At 48.9% G+C, this 14,705-nt stretch overlaps 1 protein-coding gene across 1 annotated transcript in view; it reads left to right on the top strand.

Moving 5' to 3' along the window:
* LOC122896077 overlaps positions 1-14,705 on the top strand; it is a 139,181-nt gene that overhangs the window by 52,734 nt on the left and 71,742 nt on the right. The window contains exons 28-33 of the mRNA XM_044234017.1: positions 3,283-3,463; positions 8,862-9,073; positions 10,674-10,862; positions 11,282-11,421; positions 12,363-12,525; positions 12,635-12,721. Of these exons, the coding sequence (XP_044089952.1) occupies positions 3,283-3,463; positions 8,862-9,073; positions 10,674-10,862; positions 11,282-11,421; positions 12,363-12,525; positions 12,635-12,721 (972 nt within the window). The remainder of the gene's footprint in view (positions 1-3,282; positions 3,464-8,861; positions 9,074-10,673; positions 10,863-11,281; positions 11,422-12,362; positions 12,526-12,634; positions 12,722-14,705) is intronic.

The raw sequence follows: 14,705 nt of genomic DNA, 5'->3' as shown, positions 1-14,705 counted from the left end.
TGCAAGCCTTCTCAAGTGTGGCAGACACCACGCTAGCTGCTGGGGAGACACGTGTGAGATACTGTTTACCCTTAAGAAGGTGACAGGGAACAGAAGAGGGAAGGGCAGAGTGAGCAGTGATGAGGCATTTGTTAAAGCCAGGCTATGTTTTCAGATATGTTGTTTGTATTATTTCATTTAACTCCTGAGAAGTAACTAACCACTATCCTCATTCTGCTGGGGATAAATTGTGTAAACAGACTCGTCTGAGGTCTCACAGCGACTATGTGGCAAGACTGGAATTGAAACTTCAGTAGGTCTCGGTGCCCACCTCAGGCTCTTAACCTCTCAGCTGGGCCGGATTGTGCCAGAATTAATTGACTAGAAAATAATTTACTCAGTGATTTGTCAAGACGAGAAAAGACTTCCCAGTTAATTCTATGAGGCCGGTATCTTCCTGATGCCAAAACCAGACCAAGACACGAGAAAAGAAAAACTAAAGACCTCTTCTAAATAAAGATACAAAATCCTCAAGAAAGCACTACCAAACTGAATTCAGCAATGTTGAAATGGAATTACACAATATGACCAGATGGGGTTTATCCCCCGAATTCAAGGTTGGTTTCACATTTGAAAATCAGTCAAGGTGTATTACGCCATATTCATGGACTGGTGGAGACCACATGATCATCTGAATTTGGCAAATTTGCTAGTATTTGGCAAACTCCATACCCTTTCATGATAAAAACACCCCATAGAGTAGCAATGGAAGAGCATGCACTGATAAGACCAACTATGAAAAAACCATGGCCAAAGTCATACTTCATGGTGAAAGGCAAAATGCTTTTCCTCTAAGATCAGGAAGCAGAACATCTGCTCTCCCCACCTCTATTCAACATTGTCCTGGAGGTTTTAGCTAGGGCAGTTAGGTGAGAGAAAGAAATACAATGCATCCAGATTGGAAAGGAAGAAGGACTATTTCTGCTTACAGATGACCTTGTATGTGGAAGACCCTGAAGAATCTGCAAAAAGATCTATTACAGCTGATAAACGAGTTCCTCAAAGTTGTAGCAGACAAGATAAATACACAAAAGTCAGATGTCTCTCTCTACACTAGCAGTGAAAACCGTGAAAATGAAATTAAGAATTCCATTGGCAACAGTGTCAAGAAAGGATAAACACTTCAGCATAAGTGTAACAAAAGAATGTAACCTTAATACTCTGAAAACCACGAGACATTGTTGAATGAAATTAAGGCAAACTGAAATAAATGGGAAGGCATCCCAGGTTCTTGGATCGTAAAACAAATGTTAAGATGGCAGCATTTCCCAAATTCACCTAAGTTTCGCTAGTCCCTATCTGTCCCCATCAAAACGATGTGATCTTTTTTTGCTGACATTGACAAGCTGATCCTAAAATCCATATGGAAGTGCAAGGACCACAGAATAGCTCAAACCACCTTGAAAAAATAGAACAGAGTTGGAGAACTCATTCTTTCCAATTTCAAAATTGACTACAAAGCTCTGATAATTAAGACAGTATGGTAGTGGTATGGATAGACCTACAGACCAATGAAGTACAATTAGGACTCCTGAAAGAAACCCTTATATTTACAGTTAGTTGATTTTGGACAAGGCTGCCAGGACCATTAAAGAGGGGAAAGAACAATCTTTTCTCCCACGAGCGCTGGTACCACCGGATTTCCATGTGCGAAAGAATGAAGCTGGACCCTTACCTAACACCATATATAAAAACTAATGCAAACCAGATTGTAGAGACCTAAACTGAAGAACCATAAAACTCTTGGAAGAAAACTTAAAAGTGAATCTTTACAACCTCAGAGTAGGCAAGGGTTCCTGAGCTATGACACTAAAAGTGTATTAATCAACAAAAACAGATACACTGGGCTTCATTAAAAGTCAAAAAGTTTGTGCTTCCAAAGATTTCATCACAAAAGAGAAGTGACCCACAGAATGGAAGAAAACATCTACAAGTTAATGATGGGTAAGGGATTTTCCCCCAAAATATATAGACAACTCAACAAGAAAAAGGATTTGGAAAAAAAAAAAAAAAAAGGATAGGTATCTCTTTACAGAGGGTAGACACACGGCCAATAAGCATATGAAAATATGCTCAACATGATTAGGGAAATCAAAATCACAGGGAGATACTAGTACAAACCCACAAGCAAGGCTAAAAACGAAAAAGACCAGGGGTGTTGGTGAGAATACGGAGATGTGAGAACTCTCGTATACTGCTTAAGATCATAAAATGGCAGGACGATATGGAAAAACAGTATGGTGTATCTTTAAAAATGTTAAGAACGGAGTTACCATATGATGTAACTGTTCTACTCCTTGGTCCTTGAGAGAATTCAAAACCCATGTTCACACAAATCTGTATGGATTATTTATAGAGTGTTATTTGTAAGAGGCAAAAAGGAAGAACATCGCAAAGTCTTCTCAACAATGAATGGATAGGGGCACCTGGGTGGCTCAGTGGGTTAAGACTCTGCCTTCGGCTCAGGTCATGATCTCAGGGTCCTGGGATCGAGCCCCACATCGGGCTCTCTGCTCCACAGGGAGCCTGCTTCCTCCTCTCTCTGCCTGCCTCTCTGCCTACTTGTAATCTTTGTCGAATAAATAAAATCTTTTAAAAATTTTTATTAACAAAGAAAAATAAACTTAAAAAAATAAAAAAGAATAAAGAGGGGCACCTGGGTAGCTCAGTGGGTTAAGCCTCTGCCTTTGGCTCAGGTCATGATCTCAGGGTCCTGGGATCGAGCCCCACATCGGGCTCTCTGCTCAGCGGGGAGCCTGCTTCCCTCCCTCTCTGCCTGCCTCTCTGCCTACTTGTGATCTCTGTCTGTCAAGTAAATAAATAAAATCTTAAAAAAAATAATGAATGGATAAATAAAATGTGATTTATCCATACCCAGAATATTGTTCAGCCATAAAAAGGAATAAAGCGCTGATACACACTAGAATATATTCCTGTGTGAATCTTGAAATCATCATGGTAAGTGAAAGGAACCAGACACAAAAGGCCACGTGTTATGGGATGCCAATTCTATGAAATGTCCAGAATGGGCAAATCCGTAGAACCAGAAAGTAGATTCGTGGTTTCCAGGGACAACGGGGAGCAATGGAGGATGGGTACAGGGCTTCTCTGGGAGCGGGCTGGGCAGCTCCTGATAACCGGGGAACTCAGCGCAACCCCTGGCTGTCGTGGTGAGCCGGTGGAATGTTCTAGGTTGGGAGTAGACTGATCTGATGAGCATCTCGAGGCATGGCTGTTCCCCAGTTTGTGCTGCAGGTGCCGGACAGGCAGGTGAACTGCCGAGTGCAGCTGTATCACTCAAGCCTTCGCCAGCCACACGTGGAGAGCAGCACACACCTGAAGGTGCAGCACCATGGGCAGCGGCCCCTCGTGGCAGGTTTGCAGTGGAAGGACACGTCTCGCGCTGCCCTGTGGAAGTGGGAAGGTGAGTGTCATCTCGGGGAGACTCTTGGGCTAGCAGTTAAGATCTGTGGTCCCCAGGCCTTTGCTCGGGCTGTGCCCATTACCTGGAACAACTTTTCCTTTGCGTTGGTCTGGCCGTCAAGACTCAGACCTTCCAGGTGTCCCGTGACACTTACAGTTCTATCCTGACAGCTTAGCCTCATGGACAGAGCTCTGCGTTCCAGCCCTTTGCCTGGTTTTCTAGCCTTCTCTTACCCCACTTTACCTGTTGCCTGTTATCTGCAGCCCCACTGGCTACTTTCCCATTCCTCCAAACATACCACAAGGCCTTTGCAATTGTTGTCTCTTCTCCCCGGAATACTCTCTCACTTAAAAAAAAAAAGGATTTGCCATAGTTTATCCTTGAATTAATTTTATTTTTCTTGCAGTAATACGTAGTTTGAAAAGTAAAGTACAAACTATGAGTTGGTAATTGTTGAAGGGGGTGAGTATTATGTAGGGGTTCATCATGTTATGTTCTGTACTCATGTACATACCTGAAATAATTATTTAAAAGTTTCTTTTAAAGCTAGCATATAACAAATACAGCAATCTCCTGTTTCATGTCTTCCTATCCCAAGTTTTGCCTGAAATAGCAACCACTGTAAACTGTTAGCTCTTTTTTGTTAAACCCTTTGGTTCTTAAAATACTGTAATTATATTGTTATTTCTTGATTGTTCTTCTTTAGGCATTCTTGATATATTTCTAACCAGAGTGAATGAGAATTTAACTCTTAAACCAGCCTTTTTCGCATAACTATTTCCCTTCACCCCCCCCCTGAGAGCTGGTCAGTGGATAGTCAATGTTACTTAATTGTGACTGTATAAATGTCCTTCACAGCTGAGATACATGGTATACTAAGATTCTAACTTTATGTTTTTCCTGGAGTTATAATTGTCTTTTCCCCATTTGACTAATTTTCTAGTTTTCTCTTTATAATTATTCCCCGAAGTTTTAGTGTCAGTACAAAACTTTTTCCAGGTGGTCAGACACATCAGATTATGTATCAGCTTGAATTAGTTCTTGTATCTTTCTTGGAGACCTTCTCCCTGGATCCTCTGCCTTTCGGTTCCGATGTAGACCAGTTGCACAGCTTTGGTTCTGGGTCATCCCTTCCCCGTCATCCTGGGAAGTCCTTCCACTTCTCTGGGGCACTGTCCTGTTTCTTGTACTTTTGTCATCTCATGTCATCTTCTTTCTTGGTTTACCCTTTTGTTCTGATCGAGCACATCTTCTAGTAGCTTCCTGAGAGGATTGTGTTAGTTTCCTAGGGCTGCCTTACCAAAGGACCACAAACTGAGTGGCTTAAAACAACAGTAATAAGGGCTCCTGGGTGGCTCAGTGGGTTAAAGCCTCTGCCTTCAGCTCAGGTCATGATCTCAGGGTCCTGGGATCGAGCCCCACATCGGGCTCTCTGCTCAGTCGGGAGCCTGCTTCCTCCTCTCTCTCTGTCTCTCTCTGCCTGACTGTCAAATAAATAAATAAAAATATTTAAAAACAAAAACAAAAACACAACAGTAATATATTCTCTCAGCAGTTCCGGAGACTAGAATTCTGAGTTCAAGGTGTTGTCAGGGTCATGCTCCCTCTGTTACCTGAATAGAATTCTTCCCTGCCTTTTCCTAGCTCCCGATGGAGGCCGTTGCTACTTGGAGTTCCTTGGCTTATAATGACATGGTTCTCATCTCTGTCTCTGTTGTCACATGGCTTTCTCTTGTGTGTGTGTGTGTGTGTGTGTGTGTGTGTTTAGATTTCCCTCTTAAGATTTTATTTATTTATTTGAGAGAGAGAGAGATCACAAGTAGGCAGAGAGACAGGCAGAGGGGGAGGGGGAAGCAGGCTCCCTGCTGAGCAGAGAGCCCAATGTGGGGCTTGATCCCAGGACCCTGAGATCATGACCTGAGCCGAAGGCAGAGGCTTAACCCACTGAGCCACCCAGATGCCCCTAGAATTCCCTCTTCTTGTAAGGATACCAGTCCTATTGGTTTTAGGGCCCACTCTACTCTAGTATGACCTCATTGTAACTACTTACATCTGTGATGACCTCATTTCCCAAATAAGGTCACATTCTGGGGTATACTTGGGGGGGGCGGTTGGCATTTTGTATATATATATATTTTTGTGTGTGAATTTTTAAACTTTATTTATTCATAACTACTTGGAATAGCTGAGAGCGTTGAGAAGCAAAAAAACACTGCACACAATGCTAAACATTCTTTCATACTTTTAATCCTGCAATCTCCTTCCATCTTCCTTGAAACCTTTAGATGCTATAAAGAATGTTAGTTAAGTATACTGTTCATATTGCTAAACAGAAAACCTTGTTCTCATTTTATAAAACAACATTTGTATTAAGAATCCAAAATTTTTTTCCAATTTATTTATTTTCAGAAAAACAGTATTCATTATTTTTTCACCACACCCAGTGCTCCATGCAAGCCGTGCCCTCTATAGTACCCACCACTTGGTACCCCAACCTCCCACCCCCCCGCCACTTCAAACCCCTCAGATTGTTTTTCAGAGTCCATAGTCTCTCATGGTTCACCTCCCCTTCCAATTTACCCAAAAGCACATACCCTCCCCAATGTCCATAACCCTACCCCCCTTCTCCCAACCCCCCTCCCCCCAGCAGCCCACAGTTTGTTTCGTGAGATTAAGAGTCACTTATGGTTTGTCTCCCTCCCTATCCCATCTTGTTTCATGGATTCTTCTCATTTTGTATATTTTTGAGAGACACAATTTAACCCATAGTGGAATATCACCCTGAATGTTTAAACAGTCTTCATTCTACCTGGGTAATTTGGCTGAGTAGAGAATTATAGTTTTCCCCTTGGGATTTTGAGGACATCGCTCCAGTGTCATTTCAAATAGTTAAGATCCTATTTCTGGGTCATGATCCTTTTGTATGTGCCCACTTTCTCACTGTCTAGACGCTTTTAGGAACTTCTTTGTATTCCGAGTGTCTTCAGATCTTTTTATGATGTGCCCTGGTGTATGTCAACTTTCATCTATTGTACTGGGCGCTTCGCTTAGACCCTCTCAACTTGGAAACGTCATTTGGGGCTGGGTAATTGACTTGTACCCTCTCTTGGATAATCTCCTTCTTTCTGGATTCTGGAATTCCGGTTAGACAGATGTTGGTCCTCAGAAACAGAGCCTCTAATTTTCTTTCTTTTCTCTTTTTTTTCCATCTCCTTATCTATTTTTTGTTGTTGTTCTATTTTGAGGACGTATTTCCTCAACTCCATCTGCATCCCCCCACTTCTACTACATTTTAACTGTGGCTCTCTTGTATCTCCAAGAGCTCGTCTTGGTTCCTGAGAGTCCTTTTCTTACAGTGTCCTGCTCCGAGAACACAGCTCCTCTTACTTCTCGAGAGAATACCTTACAGACCTGGGGGACTTTGAATTTGTTCTCCCCGAGTTTCTCTTAACTTTTTTTTCTGAATTCCTATTGGAGGCTTTCAAGTGTCAGGCAAGACTTAGGTATGTGCTGTGTTTAAGGACTGGGCACTCAGCCCTTATTTGCAAGAAGCTCTGCATGTGTTTGGGGGAGCACTTTGATGGGGTTCTTTTTTTTTTATAAGTAGAAACCCCCCTTTTTTTTTTTTTTTTTAAAGATTTTAGTTGTTTATTTGACAGACAGAGATTACAAGTAGACAGAGAGGCAGGCAGAGAGAGAGGGAAGCAGGCTCCCTGCTGAGCAGAGAGCCCTATGCGGGACTCGATCCCAGGACCCTGAGATCGTGACCTGAGCCGAAGGCAGCGGCCCAACCCACTGAGCCACCCAGGCGCCCTTTGATGGGGTTCTTTGTTGAGCAGTTGAGCGGGGAGCCCTGTGGTCTGTATCTGTGGACTTTTCTTTTTCATTTTCTTCTTCCGCAGAGTATCCCCTGTGGGAGGGATGCAGCAGGGCAGGGCCCTGCGCCACTCTATTCAGCATCTCCCTGTCCTCAGCTGGGCAGCTCATCCCCTGGCCTCCTTGTATCTGGTCGGCCTACCTCCGGGCCTCCCTGCCTCAGTTTCCCCAGACCATAAATCTCCCATCTCCAGCAGGTGGGAGGTCACCCTTCCCTTTGACAGACTCACACTGCTTCTCATTTAGGTCCCCACTTGATTGTCACTTCCTCCTGGGAACCTTGGCTGACCTGGCTGGATCCTTATCAACCCCCGCCCCCTTTATTTGCCTTCATGGCACTCAGGATTTTTTACCAAGGTCTCCTTATGTGTTTATTTGTTCAGGATCTGTCCCTCCTGCCATCTGCTGCCTCTGGGCTACAGTTGCATGAAGGCAGCAGCCGTGCCTGCTTGTTCACTGCTCATCCCAAGTGTCCCAAGCAATCTTGCGTCAATTAGTCCTTCAAGGGAATGGGGGTATTCATGACAAAAGACGAGACCTGCTTTTAGTGAATCCTGGAAGGGCAAAAGGTTCTGTTGATTGTCACCTTTTTGATGATGATGCTGGTGATGGTATTTACTCTTTAAAAAAAAAAAAAAAAGGGCGCCTGGGTGGCTCAGTGGGTTAAGCCGCTGCCTTTGGCTCAGGTCGTGATCTCAGGGTCCTTGGATCGAGTCCCACATCGGGCTCTCTGCTCAGCAGGGAGCCTGCTTCCCTCTCTCTCTCTGCCTGCCTCTCTGCCTACTTGTGATCTCTGTCTGTCAAATTAAAAAAAAAAAAGATATTTATTTATTTGAGAGAGAGGGAGAGACAGTAGATGGGAGAAAGCAGAGGGAGAGGAAAAGGGAGAAGCAGACCCTCCACTGAGCAAGGAGCCCAATGTGGGGCTTGATCTCAGGACCCTGAGATCATGACCTGAGCGGAAGGCAGATCCTTAACTGACTGAGCCACCCAGGCGCCCCAGTATTTGCTCTTCTTAATGAGTGCTTCCTCTGTCCCAGTACCCAGTGAGCAGTCTTCCTGTACCTATTTTACAGATGATAGCAGCAGAGACTCAAAGAGGTCACAACTTGGAAATTAAAAGCTACTTTCTTCATTATCACATACCTGTGCCCCCTCTCCAACTTCTCCGTGCATGTCTTTTGTCCAACATGTCCCTATGAAAAATGGTCAAACCAAGGGTGCCTGGGTGCAGTTCTCACTAAGCTGTAGACCTCTGTGCATTCATCCCTTAACTAGGGCGGAATGCATACGACTCCAGGGTACCACTGAATGAGCTCTGACAGGTGCACACACCTGTGTCACCCCCATCAGGATTCAGAACATGACCAGCGTTCTGTAAAGTCCCCTCTGGTCCCATCCTCGTCATCCTCCGTTCTGACACATGCCCACAGTGGCTGTGATGAGGCTACGGGGGACCCCTTGGTACCTGCCAGTAGCTCTTTTCCTACTGGTTGTACCTGCTTCTCTCTACCTCTTGCAGGAGCCTTGAACCTGGACTGTCCGTGGCTGACGGTCTCCGTGGCTCACAGACTGTACTGGCCGCACCGACCCACGTTCCAGGCTGTGCTGGAGCTGACGCTGGGCAAGGCCTGGAGCCTCAAGAACCTGGTGATGAACGTGGCCTACAGGAACCAGGGCCTCGGCGGGGAGGGCAGGATCCACATCTACACCCGGGCTACCACTTACCTTCGGGTGCGCATGCTAGGCCACGGCCCCTGCTCTGCCGGCCACGCCCCCTGCTCCCCTCTCCACCGGGGGACTCCTGGCCCAGGAGCCTGGTTCCCTGACATTTAGAACTTCTTGTGTACAGAGGGAGAAAGACACCCAGGCCTGGTACCAGCTCACAGATGTGGGCAGTCTGGATGACCCAGGGTTGACAGTCCTCAGAATTAGTTGCCAAGTGAATTTGGGAGAGGGGACCGCCCTGCCCCGCCCCCCATCTCAGTTCCCCATATTCTTGCTTAGCAGCTGATAGATTAAAATACGAAAGCAGGTTGAAGGGAAACTTGGGAAACCAGTAGACATCAGGCCTTTGCTGAAAACCAGAATGAAAACCTCAAGGTCATAGGTCAGTTTCACAGCAAATGCTGGGTGTAATTGGTTGTGCTTCTTTGCACCTGTTGGTTCTCTGAAACATAACAGTTTGGAAGAAAACCAGCTCATGAAAGATGCCCCAGGGGTCACTCAGGGGGGCCTGACGCATAGCCTCTCCCCAAGCTGGGATGACAAGTGGACACAGCAGGAGGTCTGGCCCCTACTTGGACCCAGAAAGAGGCAGCTCTGTGGGTCCACCTGGGGACAGCAGAGTCCCCTCTAAGGCAGGGCTGAGTGGTAGCAGGGTGGGCTCAGCCAGCCAGCTCTGGCAACCCCCCCCCAACCAGGGGCCTCGTGCTGGCCCATCCTGGGGTGCGGGGAGGGCAGTAGAGATGGAAGCATGTGTCTAGATTCTGGAACTAGTTTGCAGGGGGAACCGAGAGATTTGCTGACAGATTTGCTGGTGATTGGGCAGTGGGGAGGGAGCACAAGACGGGACCTAAATGACCCCAAGGTTTATAGCGCAAACAGCCAGGTGGACAGAGGGGACTTTCACTGAAATGGGAAGCTGGCAGTGGGGGGCCTGTAGGTTCTGGGGGGAACCCAAGTCTGGGGCTCATGGAACAAGGTGCTGTGGAGTTCTAGAATATGGCCAGGGGTTCGGTCATGTCTAGACCCCATTTGACCCCAACACCTTCACTTGGGAGTCCCTGAGCCATGTGAACAGGGGACAGTAGCCTCCGGGGTACAGGCACCGTACTATTCCTGATGGGGCTTGTGTGGGGCAGTAGGCTGGGGTGTATGGCCCCATGCAGTGCTGTAGTGCTCTAACTCCCCGAGCTCTTCCCAGCGCTCTGAAGACCACAGCAATGATGTAGGGAGAGAGGGCCACTGGTGCATGTCCCTCAGGACACAGAGACTCTGCCTGCTAATAATAGTGGCCCACTTAGATCATACTCCTTTCCAAGCCAAAGAGGAGAGAGGGGGAAGGGAGTTATCTTCTCTAATAACTGATGCTTCAGATTCTCTCTTGGCTCAGGGCTAAGAGATGGAGGGAAGTGTGTCCTTTTCCCTTAAGACCCCGTAGGGAACACCCCATTCTGCCTGGACCCCTCAGGAAAGGCCTCACAGAGGTGGTATCGATGGGGTTTTGAAGGATGAGTAGGAGTTCACCAAGTGGGAATGAGGAGAAAGGGCATCCCAGGGGAGGGCATAAGGTGTGCAAAGGCTTTGGTTACCTTCCTCTGGCTTGCTGTAGGTATTCATGGTGACGACTGTGGCCCAGAGCCTCTTCCGCAGCCGGAGTGAAATAGAGTCAGCCTGGACTGCCGCAGTGCAGAGCGAGATCCACGCGGAGAACAGCCAGGACCTTAAGATACTTCACTGCTGGTTAAAGGGCCCCGTGCAGGAGATGAACCTAACAGCTGCCTACAGGAACACGGAGCAGGTGGGTCCAGGCGGGCTCTGCTGTTGAGAGACCCCCAAATCCTTCACCTGGGATGGGAAAGCGCTTAGTGCTTGGCCTATGACGCTGGACCTTCCTGAGCTCAGTTTCTTTATTTGTAAAACGGACCCCGGCCATATTAGCGCAGACCCTGGAGCAAAGCTCTGCCTCATGGAGCCAGAAGCTCAAGACTGTTCCCTGCTGGGCACCTGGGGAGGTCCGGGCATGGCTGTGCACCTGCGTGGTCTCGGGGTCTGCTCTGGGGCAAGGCTGTGGTCCCGTTCAGCAGCTGCTTCTCAGGTGGTCACTCCCGGGACGAAGGGTGGGCAGTAGGAGCTGCTCCTTGAATCCCTGGGCACCATGTTTAAGGAGCTCAGTCCCCGCTGGGCCATCCTCTCCACCAGCCTGGTCCTTTGTTGCAGCCCCAGAAGACCCACGTGTCGCTGACGGCTCTGGTGACCAGCTCCAGGGGCCAGCCTCGGGGCCTGGAGTTGGAGGGCAACCTGAAGGAGGGGACGCACGACAGGAGCTTGTACCAGAAGCAGGGGACCCTCCTCCTCAGGTCTGTGGGGCCCCTTCCCCTGATGCACGGCATCTGCCAGGCTTCTGATTCTGGGTCCTGGGGGATGGGGTGAGTGATGCTACCTGGGAGACCCACGCTGGCCCACGGGGCCCAGGCTGAGCCCAGAGTTCAGAGACTAGCCGCCTCCCCTCCTCGAAAGTCCCTGCATCCCTGGCCCCCTTCTATTAGGGGCTGACTCTATTTCACTCCGAGGCAGCAGAAGTCTGGCCTCAACCCAGTTCCTGGGGTGATATTTCAGTTCCTGGAGGCATGGCTGGTTGAAAAGGTTGTTCCTGTGGTCGGGGGAGTATAAGGGGTTGGGGAGGGGGTGAGATCAGAGGACCTAACCTCAGCCCCAGCCTGTGACCAAACAAGCTGCCTGACCATAGTCATCTTCTGTCAGAACAGTAGTAACAGCAGCCGTGATCGGCAAGAAACCTCATTCCTCCGTTCATTGTGCTCCGATTTGCTGAGCACCTCCTATGTGACAGGGTGCACTTTTCTGGGAAAATGGGGAATCAAAAGGACAGAGCTCCTGCCCTCAGGGAGCTTGCATTCACCGCACAGACATTATCTCCATGATTGCAACCATTGTCAGGAAGGGGGGCTTGTATTTGAACCCACATTTCACAGATGGGAAAACTGAGGCACAGGGAAGTCAACCATGTCCTCTGCTGCCCAAGGTAACAGACCCCAGGGGCTGTCCTTGGGTCTCTGCTGCCCGAGGGTGATGATGATCCCTGCTATGCCCAGGTCACCCGGTTGTCTCAAGGGCATGGCAAAATGGTAAATGAGTGTGAGTTGGCAGGATGCAGGGCTGATGTGTGTCCTGACGTTCTCCTCTCTGTGACAGGCCTGCTCTGAGCTCCTGGGGCTCAGCGGGGCCCTGACCCTGCCAGTCATGTTAATGGCTTCGGCCCATTCTCCCCTCTTCATGCCAGGCACGCCTTGCCTCTGCCCATCCCGCAGAGTCTCCTCCTGCAGGAGACCTTCACAGCCGATGGGCATCACCAACGATGCTCCCTGGAAACCAGGCTCGTCCTGAACAGCCAAGAGGAGACCCTGCAGACCATAGTCCTGGGCTATCAGGCTGGGCACCCCTACGTGAGTGGGCTCTCAGTGCAGCCGGGAAGGGGCCTGGGAGCAGGGGATGTCCCCCATCTGTCGCTGACCCGTCTCTGTATGTGTGTGCACGTGTGGCCTTCCCTTCCAGGTCTGTGCAGGCCTGACTCACCCGTACGACGGCAGGGCCATCCCCAGGAATGTGGAGGGGTGCGCCGTGGCTTGGAGCCAGCACGCCGTAAGTGAGCAGACCCTGGGGACCGGGCACCCCAGTGGTCCCAGATCCAAACTGCCTTCTCCTCTGAACTAGACGAGCAGCATGCTCTCCGGCTTAGGTTTTCTGTTCCACTCTGCCCCTGCTGTTCCTGCCTACCTGATAGCCCGAGGGGGTTTTCCCATATGTCAGAATTATTCTACTTCTTTTCTCTATATGAAGACCCCAGCCCTGCTTCTCTGGTCTTGTTCATGCTCCAGGCCACCTGAGACCACTCTCTCCCTTTTGCTGCCTCTTTTCACTCAGCCTCCTTCCAGTTCCTCAACTGGCTCTTTCCTGCCCCAGGACCTTTGCGTGTTCTGTGCCTGGAGCTGTCACTCCCTCATCTTTGCCTCCTTCCCTTGTACTCGTTGCTGAGGATCTGGCTCACACATTCTGTCTTCCAGGAAGCTTTTCCTGGCCCCAGACCACCTCCCATCCCCTGGTCCTGCACACCCCACACTTCTGTTTCTGGCACTTTTCACAAATCCTATTTTGACGTGATTCTTTAACCAATCCCTCTTCCCCCTGCTAGTCCCTAAGATCCGTGATTGGGATTGTGTCTGCATTCTCATGGGACAGCTTTTTATTTGGTGACTCTTTGCAGATGTTGCCTTTTTAAAAATACAACTTGAAGGGGCCACCCTGTGTCCGGTAAGGCCATTGGTGCCATTTTTCCAAACAGCGTTTGCTCACTTTGTGTCTCTGGGTCGCATTTTGGTGATTCCGGCAATATTTCCCTTTCTCGTTATTATCCTATCGAGGGTGGTGATCTGTGATCACAGCTGGTTGGAAGCTCAGATGATGGTTAGCATTTATTTGCAATGAGGATTCTTCAGATGAGGATACAAACGTTGTTTCTTCAGTTGTGTGGCTACTACGCGTTTAATTGACGACAGTGTCCACCAAACTGTTGCATGCGCTGGGAAAGCAAGAATTTCATTTGACTCATTCGTTGCCAGACTTGCTGTATCAGGGGCGGTCGGGAACCAAACCCACCCGCGCCTTGGTAGCACAGACACATTCTAGAAAACACACAAGGGAACGTGCACGACTGTGTTCTGATCAGACTTTGGCTTTGGGCTAACTGCTTATGTGCCCCCCCTCCCAGATTTGTATGCTGAAGCCTGAATATGAAGGCACAGGGAGGCGGGGTCTTCAGGAGGTGGTTAGGTTCCCCTCCCCCCGACCATGAGCTTTGTGTCCACCTTGTGAGGGCACAGGAAGGAGGGAGCCGCCTGCCAGCCAGGAAGAGGGCCTTCTCCGGAATCCAACCATGTTGGCGCCGTGGTCTCGGACTTCCAGACTGAGACTCGGACTCTCCAAAACCGGGAGGGATAAATTTTGGTGTTTCCACCGCCCCGTCGATGGGAGTTTTGTGAGATCAGCCCGAAATGACAAAGACAGCTTCATTTACAAACACGAGTCAGGCTTGGCTCCCTGGCAGTGGCTCTCGGACCCCTGACTTAGAAGGTGTTGGCCTTAGTCATCCCAGGAGAGAAATTCATTCTTGCTCATGTGCCCGTGGTGAAGGATTCCACGTCTCTGGGCCCCCGTTTCCTCGACAGTAAAACGGAGACAGCAGTACCCATCTTCTGGGCTGTGGTTGTGGGGACCGAGACATAAGGTAATAATCTGCTTCAGGTACTTGACACGCGTCCACTCGGCCCGGACTCCTTCCTGATCCTCGGAGGAGTAGAAGGCCTGGGAATTAACCTCATTCTCCAGCAGGCATTGATTGAGCACCTACTGTGTGCCAGGCCCTGGATGAGGAAGTTCCTGGTGGATTCTCCCTCATGGGAGATGCAGAAAGCTGCTGAAGGATGAAGGGGGGTCCGCGGTCGAGCCCAGAGATATCCTTCTAGGATCCCTTCTTGCCGCACCAGTTAAACAGGGCTGTGGAGGCTGCCAGAGGCTTGGTAGCCAGGAGCTTAGTAGCTCCTGAGAGGAAACAAAGGACAGAACGATA

This window comes from Neovison vison, chromosome 14 (genome assembly GCF_020171115.1).
Source record: "Neovison vison isolate M4711 chromosome 14, ASM_NN_V1, whole genome shotgun sequence".
Taxonomy (NCBI): Eukaryota; Metazoa; Chordata; class Mammalia; order Carnivora; family Mustelidae; genus Neogale; species Neogale vison.
Note: the sequence above shows the minus strand (reverse complement) of the source record. Positions and strands in the feature narration are given on the sequence as shown.